The sequence below is a fragment of the Acinonyx jubatus genome, chromosome A3 (genome assembly GCF_027475565.1).
Source record: "Acinonyx jubatus isolate Ajub_Pintada_27869175 chromosome A3, VMU_Ajub_asm_v1.0, whole genome shotgun sequence".
Taxonomy (NCBI): domain Eukaryota; kingdom Metazoa; phylum Chordata; class Mammalia; order Carnivora; family Felidae; genus Acinonyx; species Acinonyx jubatus.
Genome location: NC_069388.1, coordinates 61,217,761 through 61,237,564, shown reverse-complemented (window position 1 = coordinate 61,237,564; position 19,804 = coordinate 61,217,761). Strand labels below are relative to the sequence as shown.

Below are 19,804 nucleotides of genomic sequence, written 5' to 3'. Positions count from 1 at the left end.
GTCCAAAAGGCTTTGTGGCTACATAAAGGATTCCTGGCCCACTTCATAAACTGGAGTCTGGACTCCTCAGTCTATTCCTGTTCCATTTTTTATGTGATTTTCTTTTTACTGTGGTTATTATAAACCAGATGCATCTTATCGTCAGAACTTTAGGAAACAGAAAAATCTAAACAAAACAACCCATGAACCTGTGATCTGGAGAGAACTACTTTTTAATATTTTGATTTGTTATAATAATCTTTTTAGAAATTTACTCTAAAAATCATGTCACAAGCAGCAAGATCAAAACCATTTTCTTTTTTTTTTTTTTCTTTTTCTTTTGTGTGTGTGTGGGTGGGGGGGCAGCGGGGAGCTGAAACTTTACTTGCCCCAAACCCCATCCTTCCTGCCAAAAACCATTTTCATTTTTATAGCCATGTAAACTTTCCCATTAGCTGCTCATATGTATTTTCACATGGAAACCATTGTCTACATACAATTTTGTGCCTTGCTTTTTGGAACCCAGTTTAGATTGGTTCTTCTGATTGCTCCTCCTGTAAGACATGAAATCCCTTTTTATCCCTGGGATTCTTGGGAGGAGTATCTTGGAGGATTTCCACAGACTGAGGGCTGGGCAGCACTGTGTGGCTGATGAAAAGGTGAGCCCAGAGGGCTGGGGTGTGCAGCTGCCAGGTTGGGGTGTGTGTGTGTGTGTGTGTGTGTGTGTGTGTGTGTGTGTGTGTTTAGCTGCCAGCCTGTTTTGCTGGGGGTTAAACCTGGTGTTGCTGGAGCATTCCCCAGAGGTTATAGTCAGTTGCTTCCATGCTGCAGGGCTGATTTACTGTGACCTGGGCAGGGTTCTTGAAAGACTGGTTTCCCCAGGCTCTCTGGACCGCCTAGTCTCTGGCCAGCAGGCAGCCAGGATCCTTGGTTGGAAGGAGGCTCCATGCCCCCCATCCCAGTCAGGCTTACTCCCACACACACTCATTCCTCCCCCCGCCAAATACACATAGGACAGGCTCACAACACACACACACACATACACACACACACACACACACACCTCTGCTTCCACATGGACATGCTTAAACACACACCCCCTTCCTTACACAAGGGGGCAGATTCACTCATCCCTCCATGCAGGCTCTCACACACATACACATACACATGAATGCACACATGCACAGTCACCTGGAGTCCTGCTTTTTTTTTTTTAAGTTTATTTTGAGAGAGAGAGAAAGAGAAATTCTAAGCAGTCTCTGCACTGTCAGCACTGAGCCTGATGTGGGACTTGAACTCATGAACCGTGAGATCATAACCTGAGTAGAAATCAAGAGTCAGATGCTTAACCGGCTGAGCCACCCAAGATGCCCCAGGAGTCCTGCTTTAAAATTAGTCCATCTAGGGTCACCTGGGTGGCTCAGTCAGGTGGTTAAGTGTCCAACTTCAGCTCAAGTCATGAACTCACAGTCCACGAGTTTGAGCCCCGCAAACCCCATGTCAGGCTCTGTGCTGACAGCTCAGAACCTGGAGCCTGCTTTGGAATGCTGTGTCTCCCTCTCTGCACCTCCCCCACTCACACTCTGTCTGTCTCTCTCTCTCTCTCAGAAATAAACATTAACAAAAATTTTTTTTAATTAGTCCATCTCTCATCACACTTTCCTAAGTTGGTTTTTTTTTTTTTTTAAAGAATTTTTATTTATTTTTTTAGAGACAGAGTGAGCATGAGCAGGAGACGGGCAGAGGGAGACAGAGAATCCCAAGCAGGCTCCGTGCTTAGTGTGGAGCCCCATTTGGGGTTAGGTGCCACGACCCTGGGATCACAACCTGAGCCAAAATCAAGAGTCATGTGTTCAACCGACTGAGCCACCCAGGCACACCTAAAGATTTTTACTTTTTTAAGTAATCTCCACACCCAACATGGAGCTCAAACTCACAATCCCAAGATCGAGTCACATGCTGTACCAACTAAGCCAGCCAGGCACCCCCCTAAGAGTAAGATTAAAAAGTGAGTAGATCTGGGGCTCCTGGGTGGCTCAGTCAGTTAAGTGTCCGACTTCACCTCAGGTCATGATCTTGCGGTTCACGAGTTCAAGCCCCACATTGGGCTCTGTGCTGACAGCTCAGAGCCTGGAGCCTGCTTCAGATTCTCTGTCTCCCTCTCTCTCTCTGCCCCTCCTCCGCTCATGCTCTCTCTCTCTCTCTCCCTCTCAAAAATAAATAAACATTAAAAAATAAATAAATAAAAAGTGTGTAAAGTGAGTAAATCTACAGTGGAGTTTATTTCATGAAAGGCCCAAAATAGTCACTGACTCTTAGTCTCAGAAGTTTCTCTTTGGTTGCTGGTGATTTGGTTGTCCATGTTAATGACAGTATCCAGCTCAGAGGGTTGTGGTGAGGACTGAATGAGGTAAGGCATGTAAACTGCTTAGCTCAGTGCCTGGCACCATTGTCATCATGCAATAAATGTTAGCTATTTTAAAAATTATTGTTATTACTATCCAAAGGTGCCCCAGTTGGCACGGACACCAACTTGGGCCGTGGTGGTTCTCATATACTGGCTCAGGTGGCAGGCTGCCCCACTGTCCGGGTGTGGTGCCTTTCTTGGAATTCTGAATACATTGAGGTCAAAAGAGCCCACTATATAATTACATGCTAATTCAGATACCGTCTTATCTGGGCCCCTAGTGCATATCTTAAGGGTAACAGATGCCAGAGCTTAAGGAAAAAAAATATATGGAAGAGAAACTTCAAATTGGGGAGATTCTTCTCATTTACTGAATTATTTGTTTCTCTAAAGTTGGAGAAAGTTAAGCCTGCCATCCTGATTGCCAGCACATTTGGCGCTCCAACCGTGGGAGTTTAATCTGAGGATCCAGGAAACCAGGCAGGTCAAGGGGCAGGGCCACATTTCTCAGTTGCACCTCTACTTGGGTTGTTTCATGTCAGGATTCACCTGTTGCCTGCTCCCTCCCTGGTGTCCCAGTTAGGGAGAGAAGAGGTTATGCTAGAAAAGCAGCAGAGTAGAGGGGTATCTAAGAGAGCAGAGCCTCCCCATGAAGCCCAATCTCCCCAGAAATGCCCCAGACCCAGAGCTCTGGAAAAAGGTTAAGTATGAGCAGAGAGCAGAAAGAAGGAAGAAATGCCTTCATTAATGGTTAACCTTTATTAAATACTTAATTAATCCTCCAAATGCTATAGATGGGAACTGAGGCTCAGAGAGGCTAAGAATCTTTTCCATACTGTATGACAACTAACTGGCAACTGCAGCTGTTCCCTTCCAGAGGCCAAGCTCTTAAGCCCTGTTCCATGTCACTTTTCAGTAAGATCATGGATACTAAGAAAAAGATGACAAGATTGGGATATTCCAATAACTCGAGGCTGGAAAATTTACTGTTCTAGATTTAAAAAAACGAAAAAAATTTTTTTAATGTTTATTTATTTCTGAGGGTGTGTGGAGGGGAAGAAAGAGATGGGGACAGAAGATCTGAAGCAGGCTCTGTATGACAGCAGAGAGCCCAATGCAAGGCGCTTGAACCCATGAACCGTGAGTTCATGACCTGAGCCAAAATCAGACGCTTGACCAACTGAGCCACCCAGGCACCCTGTTCTAGGTGGTTGGTTTGTTTGTTTGTTTGTTTGTTTGTTTTAATTGAGATACAGTTGGGCACTTGGATGGCTCAGTTGGTTAAGTGTCCGACTTAGGCTCAGGTCATGATCTCACCATTCATGAGTTTAGAGACCCACTTTGGGCCCTGTGCTGACAGCTCAGAGCCTGGAGCCTCTTTGGATTCTGTGTCTTCGTCTCTCTCTTGGCCCCTCCCCTGCTCACACTCTGTCTCTGTCTCTGTCTCTCTCTCAAAATAAATAAACATTAAAACAAAACAAGATAAAAAAAATTAAAAATTTGAGATACAGCTCACATATAACATTGTGAGTTTCAGGTGTACAGCATAATGATTCCATATTTTTATAAATGTTTGCCACAGTAAGTCGAGTTAACTACATCCATCACTTACCACACAGAGATAAAACATTTCTTTCTCTCAGCACAAGAGATGACAACTTTTGAGATCTATTCTCTTGGCAAATTTCAAATATATGATACAGTATTGTTAACTATAGTCATTGTGCTGGAAATTACATCCCTAGAACTTATTTATCTTGTAACTGGAAGTTTGTACCTTTTGACCACCTTCTCCCATTTCTCTCACCTTCCATCTCCTGCCTCTGGCAACCACCTAGATATGTTTTAAAGTAAACTTTTCATTGAAGCAAAGTGCATAAATCATAAATGTATAACTTGATAGTTTTTCACAAAGGAATAGCTCTGTGTCACTGCCACTGAGCTCGGGAGATAGAACATTATCAATACCCTAGAAGACTCTTGCCATGTACCCTCCCAATCACTGCTCCTGTCCCCCCAATCATGATGGTTTAATTTTTTCTGTTTCTGAACTTTTATAAGTGAATCATCCAGTATGTGTCTTTTGTGTCTGGCTCCTGCTCAACATAAAGGTTATGAGTTTCATCCATGTTGTATGGAGCTCATTCCTTTTTATTGCTGTATAGTATTCCATGATAGAAATATACTGTGATGTTGATGGACATTTGGGTTGTTTCCAATTTGGAACTATTTAAATAAGGCCACTAACAGGTGTCTGGATGGCTCAGTTGTTCAAGCATCTGACTTCGGCTCAGGTCATGATCTCACCGTTCGTAAGTTTGAGCCCCACATCGGGCTCTGTGCTGACAGCTCAGAGCCTGGAGCCTGCTTCGGATTCTGTGTCTCCCTCTCTCTGTCCCTCCCCTGCTTGCACTCTGTCTCTCTCTCAAAAATAAATAAAACATTAAAAAAAAATGTAAATAAGGCCACTAAAAATGTTCTTGTTCATGTCTTTTGGTGATGTTATGTAGGCATTTCTGTTGGGAATATACCTAAGTGTGGAATTGCCAGGACATAGCATAGGCACAGATAAGACACTTTCCCAGAATGCTCTTACAAGTTTACACTCCTGTCCCAACTCTGATATTGTCATCTAGGTAGGTGTGTGGTAGTATTTCATTGTGATTTTATGATACATTTCTCTAGTGACTGATGATGTTGAACACATTTTCACATACTAATAATCATATGAGTTAGTGCCTTTCATATCCTGTTTAAGATTCTTTGCCTGTACACAAGTTAGGAAGCTTGTGTCCTGTGTTATTTTCTAGAGCTATAATGTTTCCTTTTCACACTTAGAGCTGTAATCCTCCTGGAATTTGTTTTTGTTCCTGAAGTATTACAGTTTGAATCTTTTTTAAAATCCGTAAGGGTTATCTAGCTGGTCCAGTACCGCTGTTGGAAAAACTGTCCTTCCCCACTGAGCTGTGGTATATATATGTGTGGGTCTGTGCCTGGACTCTCATATTCCATTGGTCTCTGTCTTTCCTTGTTCAATACCACATTGACATAATTGCAGTAGTTTTCTAATATGTTTTGATATTTGGTAATAATTATTCTTTCTTGGTTCTTCTTTAAGATTATCTTGACTGTTCTTTAGCCTTTTTCCTAGGAATTTAATGGAATTGCATTGAATCTATAGATCAACTTGAAGACTTGACATCTTTATAACGATGAATCTTCCAATCCATAAACGTGGTTACCCCTCCATTTGTTTTATAGCCTATTGATTTCTTTCAATAATTTTTTGTCGTTTTCTTTGTTGAAGTCTTACACATTTTAGATGTATTCCTAAGTATTTTGTGATCTTAAATGGTGTCTTTAAAATTGTGTTTTCTAAAATGTTTGTTGCAAATTGTTCCGCCTGGGGGGTGTGCTGCAATTCAATTCTGATGGTAATCACCTGGAGTTAGCGTTAGACCACGCCCCCCACACCTCCCTCACAGCCACCCACATGCTGCCCTTACTTCAGATGCCAGTCATAAGTCAGGTCTCCCCTCCCCCACTGCCCCTGACTGGCTATAAATTTAGGGTTCCCATGACGACCCCCCCTCTCAGGTTTGATGATACACTAGAATGACTCCTAGAATTCAGGGAAGTGCTACATTTATGATTACAGTCTTATTTGAAAGGATACACCTAGAGTGAGGTCTGGAACTGGAACAGGCTTGGATGCGGAGCTTCCGTGGCCTGGCCGCATTGAGTTAGGGTGTGTCACCCTCCGGGCACATCAATGTGTTTTATGACTGAGAAGCTCCACTGAGCTTTGGGGTCCAGAGGGTTGGGTTTGTTTGTTTGTTTGTTTGTTTCCTCTCCCACCCTCCCTGAGGGTGTGGTCCAGAATTTTTATCAGGATTTCATTACCTGGGCATGATTGATTAAGTTATTGGCCACGTGATTGGACTCAGTCTCTAGCCCGCTGCCTTCCCTGGAAGGCAGGACACCTGAAAGTTCTGACCCTCTAATGCTTGGTTTTACTGGTGACCAGCCCTGCCTTGAAGCTACCTAGGGGCCCACCTGGAGTTGTTCATCAGAATAACAAAGCCACTTCTATTTACTCAGGAAATTCCAAGAGTTTTTGAATCTCACTTTGGGAAGCCAAAGTCCAAGACCAGATATGTTCTTCTTTTTTTATTATGTTTATTTATTTTTGAGAGAGAGAGAGAGAGATCTGGCCTGTGTACATGAGCAGGGGAGGGCAGAGAGAGAGAGGGAGAGAGAGAATCCCAAGCAGGCTCTGTGCTGTCAGCACAGAGCTGGACACAGGGCCCAAACACACGAATCGTGAGATTGTGATCTGAGCCAAAGTCAGAAGCTTAACTGACTGAGCCATCGAGGCGCCCCCAGATGTATTCTTTATAATATAACACGAGTATGGATGATTTTTGTATAGTGACCTTGAATCCACTGGCCTTGCTAAATTTACTCATTAATCCTAATAGTTTATTTTAAGTTCTTTTGGATTGTTTGCACACATAATTATGTTGCCTGTGAACAATGGCAATTTTATTTACTTCTTGCTAAACCTTCTACATTTTATATCTTGTTCTTAATTTCATTGGCTGGGACATCTAGGAGTGTGCTGAACTGGTGACAGGGGCATCCTTGCCTCATTCTAGGTCTCGGGAAAACTTTCCAAATTTATCATTAGATATGATTTTGCTGTAGTTCTTAGGTAGAGTTCCTTTATCAGATCAAAAAAGTTTCCTTTCTTTTCTAGTTTGCTAAGAGTTTTTATAATAAGTAGATGTTGAATTTTATCAAGTGCTTTTTAAATATATGTTGAGGTGATTGCATGATGTATCTTCTTTATTCTGAATTACACTGATTGAGTTTTGAATGTTCACCCATAAACATTTATTGCATAACTGGACTAAACCTCACTTAGTCATGATGTATGATCCTTTCCACACATCATTGGATTTGATTTGCCAATATCTTTATTTAGAATTTTGGCACCTGTGTCCATGAGAGAGAGGTCTAGAACTGTTTTTTTCAGCCAGTAAACAAACTACCAGGGAGGAAGATTTATAAGATGATCTCAGATATTTCTATTAGGGTTTTTATTTTTGTTTTGTGGCAGGGAGAAGAATTGTTTGGTAATTAAGTCCTTTTTCCTCTTCTAATAGTCCAGTTTGGGTGAACAAGTTTGAATATACCAAGTAATATTCCTGCCCTCTTCCTCCCCCTCCCCTGCTTCTACTTGTAACAGAATGAGCCCTGCATCAAATGTTGCTGCAGTTTTTCTCCCTCTTTGGGTTTTGATGTGAGGTCTAGGATGATTTTTATAGTTCGTAAACATTTGGACATGGTGTATGGTTACCAGTTACCGGCAAGGGTTCACCAAGGGAGAAAAAATGCTTTTTGTGTGTGTGTGTGTGAATGGGATAGGATTACTAGGTTAGTAAAGTTAGAAAGCTAGCCCCAGGTTTAATGTATCTTGATGTCAGTCAGCTAAGCATTTAACAGAATTTCCTATATCTTCATGACTAACATGGGGCATGTGGGCTCATTAATAATAGCCCATCTTTTAGATTGATTCGACTGTAGGTTATTAGCTGGTTGCACAAACAGGGACAAAGAACAGGTGCCTCACAAGGCAAGGAGAGGTATGATAAGGAAGGGGCTCCTTCTGGGTGGGGGGCTGGAGTGGGAGGCCAGATGGCCCTAGAGTAACAGGGGACAAGGCCAGAGGTGCTACTGAGAAAAGACGACTAGTGGAAAGAGGGAGAAGCAGTTTGCTCTAAGGGTCCAAAGTCGAAAGGAGGCTGGTGGTGCTGACAGATGGCTGGGAACCTCCTTGGCACCCCCTGATCACTTGCCCCTGCCTTTCCACACTCAGGGAGGTATTGTCAGCTGGGCCAGCATTTTCTCTCCACTTCATTTTCTTCTGCTGCACAAAATAGCTCTAGTTCTGTGTATTCCTCCCTGCCTTCTGAACTGTCCCTGGCTGAGGCGTCCAGGAGAGATTTCCACATCTCCAAGACAAAGACATCAGCATTAGATCTGACCTCACTTCTCAAGTAACTTTAAGAAACTTAAAAGAAAATAAACAAAAACCTATATTTTGACCCAGTGATTCTCCTTCTAGAAACCTGAGGGAGACAGATATAACCAAGTATATTTATTGCAAGGATTTTCGTAATGGCAAAAAAAAAGGGGGGGAGAAGGAAGGGCACAATTTAAGAGCCCAGTGGGTATTGGGGTTATGCACACATGTGTACAGTGAAATAATATGCAGTCTTTGAATTTTTAAAAATATTTTTACAACATAGGAAAATACAAAGAATGTGAAGTATTTACAAATTATTTAATTTCATTTAGTATTTCATTTTAAAAGACCAAACAAAATACTTAGTTAACAGGATTTTGGAAGACAGGATTATAAGTGATCTTAATGTCCTTTTTTGCACTTTTGTTACCAATAGCAAAAAAGTGTATTTGTGTGTGTGTGTGTGTGTGTGTGTGTGTGTGTGTGTGTATGTATATATATATAAAAATTAGGTGTAAAAATGATTATAAGAAAATTGTGAAATTAGAACATTTGATGTTGATGATCTTAAGAAATTACATATTGAGGTGTGGTATTGCATTCTATTGTGTTGTGCTTTTTAAAAGAGTCTTTATCTTTTAGAGATACTAACTGAAATGCCTGTAACATTTATAGATGTTTACAGATAAAATCTGAGATTTGCTTCAAAATAAGCCAGTGAAGTGGGTAGGAGGAAAGAGGAAACAAGATTGGCTGGAGTAGTTGGAGTTGTTAATTGTTTAGGTTAGGTGAAGGGCCCTGAGGGTGTAATTACATTATTTCCTGTACTTTTGTAGCTGCCTGATATTTTCCATCATAAAAGGTTAAAAAATTAGAGACTGCTGGCTAAATGAAAAATCAAAAGCATGAAGACCTGTCACAGGACCAGTCTTAGGGTCTACTGATATCCGCCTGTCAACGTCTTCACCCCTGGGTGCTTGGGTTAAAAGGAGAAGGCTATTGGGGTGCCTGGGTGGCTCAGTACGTTAAGCGTCCAACTTCAGCTCAAGTCACCATCTCGCTGTTCCTGGGTTTGAGCCCTGTGTGTTCAGCTCTGTGTGCTGACAGCTCAGAGCCTGGAGCCTGCTTCAGGTTCTGTCTCCTTCTCTCATTGCTCCTCCCCCGCGTGCTCTCTCTCTCTCTGTCTCTCAAAAACAAACATTAAAAAAATTTTTTTTAATTAAAAAAGAAAGTAGAAGGCTATTTAGAGAAGCCCCATTTCTGAATCCCACCTTGCTTTACCCCCCCTCACAGTGTGATCCTGGACAGGACTTTCCTGAGCCTCAGTTTCCTCCCAGGAATAGTAGGAGATGTGTGAGGGAGAGTGCCTGAGAACATGCTCACCCCCACTGCTCCATAGCTGGGGGCAGGTAGACCCTGAGATGGAAGACACCCAAGTATCTACCATCAGAAGGGGCAACTAAGGTCTGGCCATCTTTACAGGGCTATAGAGGGAGCTCTTCAAACTTTTTTGTTCATGCCACCCTATTAGAAAACAGTTTAAAAAAAGAATTTTTTTTTTTAATGTTTATTCAGCTTTGAGAGAGAGAGAGACAGAATGTGAGCAAGTACAGGGCAGGGACAGAGGAAGACACAGAATCCAAAGCAGGCTCCAGGCTCTGAGCTGTCAGCACAGAGGTCGATGCAGGGCTCAAACCCACAAACCGTGAGATCATGACCTGAGCCGAAGTCGGACACTTAACCGACTGAGCCACCCAGGCAGTCCAAGAAAACAGTTTTTTAAAAATGTTTATTTATTTTGAAAGAGAGCAAGTAAGGAAGGAGCAGAGAAAGAGGAAGAGAGAATCCCCTCCACATGGGGCTCATGCCCTGAGGTGAAATAAAGATGCTTGGGGTGCCTGGGTAGCTCAGTTTGTTAAGCATCCGACTTCAACTCAGGTCATGATCTTGCAGTTCTTGGGTTTGAGCCCCACATCATGGCTCTGTGCTAACAGCTCGGAGCCTGGAGCCTGCTTCAGATTCTGTGTCTCCTTCTCTTTCTGCCTCTTGCCTGCTCACACTCTTTCTGTCTCTCTCTCTCTCTCTCTCTCTCTCTCTAAGATGAATAAACAGTAAAAAAAAAAAAAAAATTAAAAACAAAAAAAGAGTTGGATGCTTAACAGACTGAGCCACCCAGGCACCCCTAGAAAAAAAGTTTTTAAAAATTTCTACCTCTATTCATATAAGAATTATATACGTATACTGTTTTACTAATACATATATATTATAAAACAGACACAAAAATTTTTAAAGAAGATGAAATAACAATTATTTTAAAATGTTGTTATTATTTAAATATACAAATTTAAATTTTAAATTAAATATTATTTTAAAATGTTTCTACTTCATCTTATTTCTAACACATACCTTATATACTTTCTCATGGGACAAAGTACCCTCGGTACAGCGATTCATCATTACAGAGAGTGGCTCTAAGTCTGCGTTTCAAATAGTTTTCTTGACAATTTTGAATTATTTTGGCCAGGCACTCCTCAACTTCCCCGGTACTTGTATTCCCCCTGCTGACTGACAAAGGGCTGGCAGGGGGAGGAGAGGGCCAGCTCAGGCCTTTGTAGGTGCCCTGCTTACTTTATTCATGTTCCCTTCACTCTGGAATTTCCTTGCGTGGGTCTTGTAAAGCGACTGTCCATTGTGTGAGCATTGATTTGGTTAAAAGTGCTCAACAGAATCTGTAAACCTGTGTCCTTGGGCATACCTCATCTGAAACTCCTCTCGCTTTGCTGGAAGAGCAATTGAGTGAGGCTGAGGGCTCCTTCCCGTGGGGCTGGCTGCTCGCCACCTGCTCAGGGCCCACTGTCAGTCTGTGTATAAACGAAAGCTAAAGTTGCTTATTTATTTTGGATTACAAGTAAATGTGAACGAAAGGGGGATGAATACTCCTTTTGGAGACCCTGTTCTAGAAAGTCCCAGACGGGCTGTGGCTCTCTTCTGTATGTACTCTCAGTGTCTGGCTGTGTTGTCTTGCTCAGGATAGCTGGGCAAGTCTCCTGGTAAGTCTCTAGAAATGCTTTTCTGTTTTGGCAAGTGGGCTGCAGTGTCTCCGTTTTCATTTCTCTTTTCCATGTGGCTGTACTCCTGTCACTTTTCCTTTTTTTTTTTTTTCCTGCTTCACTCAGTTTTTTCCTTTTTGTCTTGCTGTCCATTTTCCTTTTCCTTTTAAAAACATAACCAGCTATAACGACTGTATTTATTGAATGGCTTCCTTATTGGGCACTAGGCACTAAGGAATGAATCAAGAAGCACCGGGTATAACTTGTGCTGGCAAGAATGGAAACTGGGAGCCCTACTAGGGAGGGCAGTGTGGCGATTTCGGTCAGATCTTCCAGTGCACGAACCCTCTGACCTAGTGGCTCCACAGCTGTACGTACATCGAGATCTCACATGGATCGAATGGTGGAGCACAGGGATTTTCATTGCAGTTTTGTTCGTGGTATAAGAAACTGGAAACAGTCGTGGGTCCATCAGCAGAAGAGAGAGGGTTAAATCCCCCCTAGCATCCACCAGTGGAACCCTCCACAGGGGAGGCAAAGTGACTGGGCTCCAGTGACATCGCTGTGTGTAAAACCCAAGGTGCAGAAAGACGTACGTTGTGTTTATAATTAAAATGTAAAAATAAAGCAATATATTTATTGTAGAAACTTTTAGAAAGGAGGAAAATGACTAGAAAATGAAAGACCCCCTTATCCCACCACTCAAAACGTGAATATTTTGGTCTTGTTTTCTTCTAGTAAGTCAGCAATGAACCAACTATATTGCTCCCCTCAGTATGTCTCCCTCCCCTCAATATGAGGCATCATTCTTATCCTTTCTGATTATGAATGTAAAATGAGTAATACATGGTGATTTTAAAATGCATTAAGCGAAAGCAGAAGAAGCCAGTGTAGTTCCCATATTTTCTTGTTTTGTAACTTTTTGCTTTATGCAAATGGTGAACCACTGTCTCTTTTAAATCTCTGTCTACATCAGCCTAATTTTTAGTGGCTACAGTACTGTATCATAAACCACCCTAGATGGACCCTCCTGGGCACAACTTGCACCCTGGCCTGGGTTTTTCCTTGTATTAAGGTCTTTCCTAGAAGTGGTAGATATGGCTGAGGCCAGGGTCTTACTTTCTCCATTTTGACACGTGCTGCCAAATCCTGAAGAAAAAAATGTCATTGTTTCCTTCAGTACTTCCCTGTGTTAGTCTCTATGGTCTTACGGTATATTTCATTTATTTATAAAATTTTTTTAGGTTTATGTACTTATTTCCAGATAGAGAGTCACAGCATGCAAGCAGGGGAAGGGCAAAGAGAGGGAAAGAGAGGATCCCAAGAGAGAATCTGCGCTGGCAGTGCAGAGCCCGATGTGGGGTTGGAACCCACGAACTGTCAGATCATGACTTGAGCTGAAATCAAGGGTCGGTTGCTTGAGGGGTGCCTGGGTGGCTCAGTCCGTTAAGTGGCCGATGTCGGCTCAGGTCATGGTCTTGCCGTTCGTGAGTTCAAGCCCCGCATCAGGCTCTGTGCTGATAGCTCAGAGCCTGGAGCCTGCTTCACATTCTGCCTCCTCTCTCTGTCCCTTCCCTGCTCACATTGTGTCTCTCTGTCTCTCAAAAATGAGTAAATGTCAAAATATTAAAAAAAAAAAAAAAAAGGCGGACACTTAGGACACTTAACTGCTTAACCAACTGAGCCACCCAGGCGCCCTAATGTATTTTAACTTACATTAAAATTAAGGATCTCTTCACTGTTCTTTTAAGTTGCTTATTGATTAAACAACTTACTCCCTGCCCCTCCCCAGTCTGTCCCTCTCTGCTTAGGGAACTTATGGAAGCTTCTTTTTGTGCATAGCTCTCTTGTCCCCTGGTTGCTGAGGGGTGCCCACATGGAGGGTTGTGCAAGGGTCTGACTTCTGCTGCTGTGCTCCTCTGCTTCCTCCAATATGCCTGCCCCGCCTATCTCTTCTTGCTGGGACGGGCTGCCCCTCCTGCTGGTGAGATCAGCACTATTAATAGTCTGCTTAATCCTGCCCGTTGTCTGGGTGGAGGGAGGAAAAAGGAGGGGGATTCCCAGGACATCAGGGTGCTATGTTGCCTGCAAGTGAAGAGACCTATGGCCTGCGGTGGCCCGTCTTCTGGCAGTCAAGCCTGAGGTGCCTGAGAGTTCAGAGCCTGCTGGGAGCCTTTGAGGGCAGGAAGTGGGCGACCTCGCTTGCTGGGGGACCAGCGAGGGAGATGCCCAGGACACTGTCTTGGGTAGTGGGAATCCCATGTCTGATCTGGGGCCTCTGGATATTCCACATGAGAAAAGGCAGCAGGAGCTGGTGAGTAGGGCCCTCTCCGGGCCTTTGTGGACTTTGAAACCCAGCACCTAGTAATGTGTTTTTCTTATGGTCTATGAGAGATTATAAAGTTTTTTATGGGGGGAGGAGGATACAGCAGTTTGCTAAACTGGGCAGTGCGGAAGGTGGAGGATTGGGCTTTCTGGGGTCCCTGCAGACCAACCTATATGTATCCAGCAAAACGTTTGGGTGTCTGCTGTGTTCCAGGCATGAGGTGGGAGGGGATGGGATAGCATCGCCAGTCGACTGCATAAGCAACAGTACAAGTGCTGGTGAAGGGAGAAGGGAGCGCTGGGGCGGGACTGGGCAGTGAGTGCTAATGGTCCCCATGGTGGAGCCCCCCAGGGCTGAGCCAAGGGTGGTAAAGAGGAAGGGTTGGGGAGGGACTCAGGCAGGTTATGGGGCCTCTTGCTCCTTGCCCCTGTTCCAGGTGGGACAGGGCAGGTGAAAGAGGCCTCACTGTGGTTCTCTGACTGGGAGGAGACCTGGCTGGACAAAGGTCGAAGAAGGGCAGCTGTGCGGGTAGGAGCTTCACGGCCCAGGTGTGCGAGTAGGAGCTTCAAGGTGCCTCCTTTCTCACAGCCAGGTTGCCCCTTGCTAGCAGTGTTTGAATTTAAAAGGAAGCCCCAGTCCCGCAGGGTTTGGGGGTGGGGGGTGGGGCTGGGAGCAGTGTGAGAGTCTTTTTCAAAGTTACTTCAGTGGATGTCTTTCTTTCTGATTGTAAAATTAAAACTATTGACTGTGGAAAGGTTGGGTTTTCTATTCAGAAAAGTATAAAACAGAAAAACCATCCTGAACCTCCCATACTTTTAGGTTGAATAATATGAAATTGTCATTTTTCTTGGTCAAAAATAGTCAAATATCAACAATTTCATGTGGATCAGCCAAATATGAGCATGTTGCTATATTTCCTCATTCTTTTTTCTTTGAATGAGGACTACTTTGAGAACTGAGGGATTCTCAGCTTTTGGGGTAGATGTATTATTTAAATTTTCATGTTTCATTTTTCACCCCAACCACCCCCAAAATCCAATTATCCAGTTGAATGCACATTAATAATAAAATGAGGTAAATCATTAAAGTAAAAATTCTGTATTAGATTTAAATTTCATAGAATGAGGATCATAAATATAAGTCCTAAGTTGGTCTTTTTATTTTAAAAGGTAAATTAAAAATGATTTTTGAATTACGGAAACTTAATTACTGAAATTCAAAATAATTCTTCTCTAGGCTCCATCCCTTTCCCCCTTCCCATTGATTACATTTTTTTTCTCCTATGGAACGTCCATGTGAACTGAGTCATTCATTCCCTGATAGCCATTGAACACTTAACTGGATGCCAATCGCTGTTCTGAGTTTCAAGAACACAGACTAAAGCCCCTGCTGTAGTGTAGCTCAAAATATAGCAGGAGAAGACGGGCCATAAATGATAAGTTCATTGAATAAGCGTACTATATCATTTATTTTAGGGGATTTAATGACTAGGGTTGAGGTGCTGGAGGAGGAGTCGTAGTTTTTGGGTAAGGGCTATGCAGTTTTCACTGAGGCCTCACTGAGAGGGCCACATATGAACAAAGACCTGAAGTGGGGGCAGGCTACCCAGTTGTGTGGGGGAGGAGCAAGCCAGGCAAAGGGAGCAGCCAGTTGTGTTTGAAGAACAGCAAAGAGGCCATGTGGCTGACCTGAGCACTGGAGAGAGAGTGGTAGGAGACAGGAGAGGGTCAGCACCAAGGGCTCTGTGGGGGATGGGGCTTTTACTAGGAGTGAGACAGGAGCCACTGGAGGGACTTGGGTGAGGCATAAGGTGACCTGACTTCCCCCCTCTTGCTGCTGTGTTGAGAGCCAACCCCAGGTCCAGGATGAAGCAGGGAGCTGCTTAGAGGCTAGTCTAGCTCTCTGGGTGAGACGGAGATGTGTGTGGCCCGGAACGAGACAGTAGCAGTGGAGGCCTCCAGAAGAGGCCAGGTTCTAAGTGTCCGTTGCAGGTAGAGCTGACAGGATCTACTGGAAAGGTTGGATATAAAAGGGTAGAGAAATACAGGAGACAGTTTACTCCCCCATGGCCTGATCTACTGGATTGATGGACATGAGGAAGGCTGGGGGGAAGGGTGGCAATTTGGTTTTGGCCACGTGGAGATCAAGATGTTAGGCATCTAGGAGAAGCTACCTACCTAGCCATCAGCCACCAGTTGGGTTTATGAGTCCAGAGGATGCGGGAGTGGGCTGGGCTGGAAGTGTTTATTTGAGATGCCTTGACATACAGTTTGTATTTAAAGTCACAAAGCAAGGGACCAGGTCCGAGGACTGAGCTCTGGGATGCTCCCACGTAAAGAGGTCAGGGAGAAGGAGCAGCCCCTGAGGTGAGAAAAACACCAGGAAAGCTGTGTGCTAGAAACCAAGGAGAGGAAGGATTTCCAGGAAGTGGGAGAGAGTGACCCCTCATCAGAAGATGCAGCCTGAGCATGAGACCCTGTCACTGGAAGTCACTGGTGACCTTGGCAAGAGAGGTTCTGTAGCCAAGGAGGAGAATCTTCTGCTAAGACCATAAAAAACAAAACAAAACAAAACAAAACTCCTCTGGGCAAAGTAGAGCAGAGGTGACTGGGTGGCGCCCCAGGTCTGTACGCCTTCAGGTGACCTGTCCCTTAGAGGGCATCTGCACACACCAGTGATGCTGCAAACAACGGAGCCTCAGAGAGGAGGCAGGAGGGCTGAGAGTGGCCCCAACATTGGTGTCAAGGAATCAGCTTATTTCTTCTATAAGGAGGGATATTTCTGTCCTTTAGAGAAGCCACCAGCCTTTCCCTGTGTGGCCTAGTGCACCCGTGACTGTGCGTCAGGATTTGTTGTGAGCCTGTGGTTAATTGGAGGGAGGCTCAGTGGAGAGGAGGACATTTGCTCAGGTTATTAAAGCTTTGTCTCTTCTGTGCCGGGGCCCTGACTTCTGCGCTCTGAGCAAGGCGCTGCTAACTGAGCCACATTCAAACACGCCTCATTACGTGGGACTCAGTCTGTGTCCGTTTAGGCACAGAGGGTCCTTGCTCACCCTAGAGTCTCCCCAGTCTCCCTTTGTTTCCCTTGATTTTGTTTTTCCCCTCTTTGTCAATTAAAAAAAATTCTAGTAGTGAAACCTGCCCATCAGGTAGAACAGTATCAGAAGGGTACAGAGTAAGGGATAATAGGGCCTCTCCCCCAAACTCCACATAACCCCAGAGGTGATCACTGTCTGCTCTTCCATGCAATTCAAGGCAATTCAACTCCTCCCCCCATCCCGCCAAGTGCCAGCCCTGAGTTTCTGCACAGGCAGCTGGCACCACTGCTTGCTGTTCCATCAACAGTCTGTGTGGGGATTCATTCCACATTCTGTCTGTCCATCCAGCCTGCTGCCTTTTCCCCAGAGCAGTGGCGGCCACTATTCAGTACTCCTGCTCCATTGCTGTTGATTTAGGTTGTTTCTGGTTTGAGGTTGTTAACAGTGTTCTGTTTGCTTCTGTGTCTTTCTGCTTTGGGAAAGATTATAGCCAACTTTCTCCCCGTGGAATTTCTGATTCCTAGGTTAGAGACCTTTAGTTTTGAGACAGGCTGCCAGATCGGCCTCCTGACATATGCCCATTTACCTGTCCACTAAACAGAGGACCCTGTGACAGCATGTTTGTCTCCCCCAACACTGGGCATCACCAGTCTTGGAGTGTGCCAGTCTGACAGGTGGTAAAAGCTACTTCGCTTTTTACTCTGGTTCCACCTGATGGCATAGTTTAGCTGGCTGCCTTAGACCACCCAGAACACTGTTTCTGTTTCTAGAAGACACTCCTGGATGGGCAGCCTCCAGCAGGCAGAGAGGCCTGGGGGCCAGACCCAGCTCTGAGTGGGTGCTGCCTGCTGGAGGACCTTGATGGATCTCTTGCCCCTGTTGGCTCATGTCTAGAGGGGTTTTGTGTGTGTGTCTGGTTTTGTTTTTTGTTTTTTTAATGTTTATTTATTTTTGAGAGAGAGAGAGAGAGTGCCAGCAGGGAAGGGGAAGAGTGAGCTGGGGACAGAGGATCTGAAGCAGGCTACATGCTGCTGATAGCAGAAAGCCCGACGGAGGGCTTGAACTCATTAACAGTGAGATCATGACCTGAGTTGGATGCTTAACTGACTGAGCCATCCAGGTGCCCCTCATGTCTAGAGTTTTTTGTTTTTTGTTTTTTTTTTTTAATGTTTATTTATTTTTGAGACACAGAGAGACAGAGCATGAATGGGGGAGGGTCAGAGAGAGAGGGCAACACAGAATCTGAAGCAGGCTCCAGGCTCTAAGCTGACAGCACAGAGCCCAATGCGGGGCTCGAACTCACGGACTGTGATATCATGACCTGAGCGAAAGTCGGACGCTTAACCGACTGAGCCACCCAGGTGCACCCCCCCTTTTAAAAAAAAAAATTTTTTTTTAATGTTTATTTTTGAGACAGAGAGAGACAATAGAGTTTTTAATCAAGTGTAGCCATGGTTCTGTCTAGCAAAGTGCTGAAAGTGTTTTGACCACAACTTGTAGCTGGAAATGAGTGTAGCATAGTGACTGGCATGTGTGTGAAAGTTGCACAGAACATACTCCCCCACCCCCCGCCCCAGTCGCATGTGGCGTACTCTGATATCTTTTTCCTTTATTCTGTTTTTTAAAATGCTGCTCCTGAGAACTGGTGCCTCTCTGGAGTTCTGAGGAACGCATCCTGGGGTTGGGGGATTTCCAGCGGCCTTAGAGACTTGGAAAATGTCCTCTACAGAGAAGTTCTTCGAGTGGGGCCTAAGACTGGGTTGTGAAGGGGACACTGCATAGGAGACCCTAGCTTGACCTCAGCTCTCCCAGGGGTTTTTCCCTTAAGCTGCTCCAAACCTGTGTCCCTGTGTGGGGTACACAGTTCCATTCAAACTGAAGTGTTGGCCAAGCCCTTGGCTGTCTCCTTCCTGTCATGCACTGGAGCAGGGGGCATGAGAACAGGGTAGACAATCAGAAAGAGGGCCAGGAAAGCCCTGCTACCCCACAAAGCTTCTGTGGAGGGTCCCTCCACCCTCCCTCTGCTACCCAACTTTCTCTTGTTTTAGGTTGAAAGGGTGGCCTTTCTCTAATTATAGTATTTGCCTGGCCTAATTACAGCCCCGGCTAATTTGTTAATGGTTTTGGGAACTGAGAGCCTTTGCCTCGGGCAGTATCACAGCCCCTGGGTACATGCTGGGGAGTTTGCCAAGGAGAGCAGGGTGAAGGAATGTGAGTGCCCCGTGGGGCCCCATGGGCAGCCTGGGCTGTCTGAGGAGCCCCATGTCCAGTTGGCACACACATGTCTCTGACTGATGGCTCCACTGTCCATGGGTTGTCAATGTGGGTCTTTCCCCTCTCCAGGACTCTCAGGAGATCCTGATACATGGCACCAGACAGGCCCTTGCCATTTTCATTCTACTGAAACAAAAGGTCTGAAATGCCTTGAGATTTAAAAAATACTTTTGGTTTTCCTTTTCATAAGAGCAATATCTGTTTGCAGTAGAAACTTCAGGAAATAAAGAAAAGGGAAAAAAAACCACCCATACCCCACCCCAGTGACTCATGACCCCAAGTGTGTTAACGTTTTGGTGGAGGAGTCTCATGCCTGATCCCTTTGTTCTTGCCTGACTCATTGCATTGTTCCCCCCCTCCCCCCCCCCCGCCAGGGAAGTCCCACCTGGCCATCGTGCAGAAGGTGAACAACGAGGGTGAAGGTGACCCCTTCTACGAGGTGCTGGGCCTGGTCACCCTGGAGGATGTCATTGAGGAGATCATCAAATCTGAGATCCTGGACGAGTCGGATATGTACAGTGAGTTCCATCCTCTCCACAGGCCTGGAACCCTTTTTCTATTCACATCCTATGTGTCCCTAGGTGAGAAGGCCACAGTGCAAGGACATGGGAGGGCTGGCACCCTGAGACCCAGGAACTCCGTGTCTCACCCCGGCCAGGGACCTTGCCCTGGTGCAGACACTGCTGCTTGTGCCTGGAAG

General features: G+C 44.8%; 1 protein-coding gene across 4 annotated transcripts in view; it reads left to right on the top strand.

Moving 5' to 3' along the window:
* CNNM4 (cyclin and CBS domain divalent metal cation transport mediator 4) overlaps positions 1 to 19,804 on the top strand; it is a 40,058-nt gene that overhangs the window by 8,744 nt on the left and 11,510 nt on the right. For all 4 annotated transcript variants that reach the window (XR_003424862.2, XM_027072592.2, XM_027072593.2 and 1 more), the window contains exon 2: positions 19,479 to 19,622. Coding sequence is in view for 3 of the 4 variants with exons in the window: in XM_027072592.2 (XP_026928393.1) it covers positions 19,479 to 19,622 (144 nt within the window). In the remaining variant the exon portion in view is untranslated. The remainder of the gene's footprint in view (positions 1 to 19,478; positions 19,623 to 19,804) is intronic.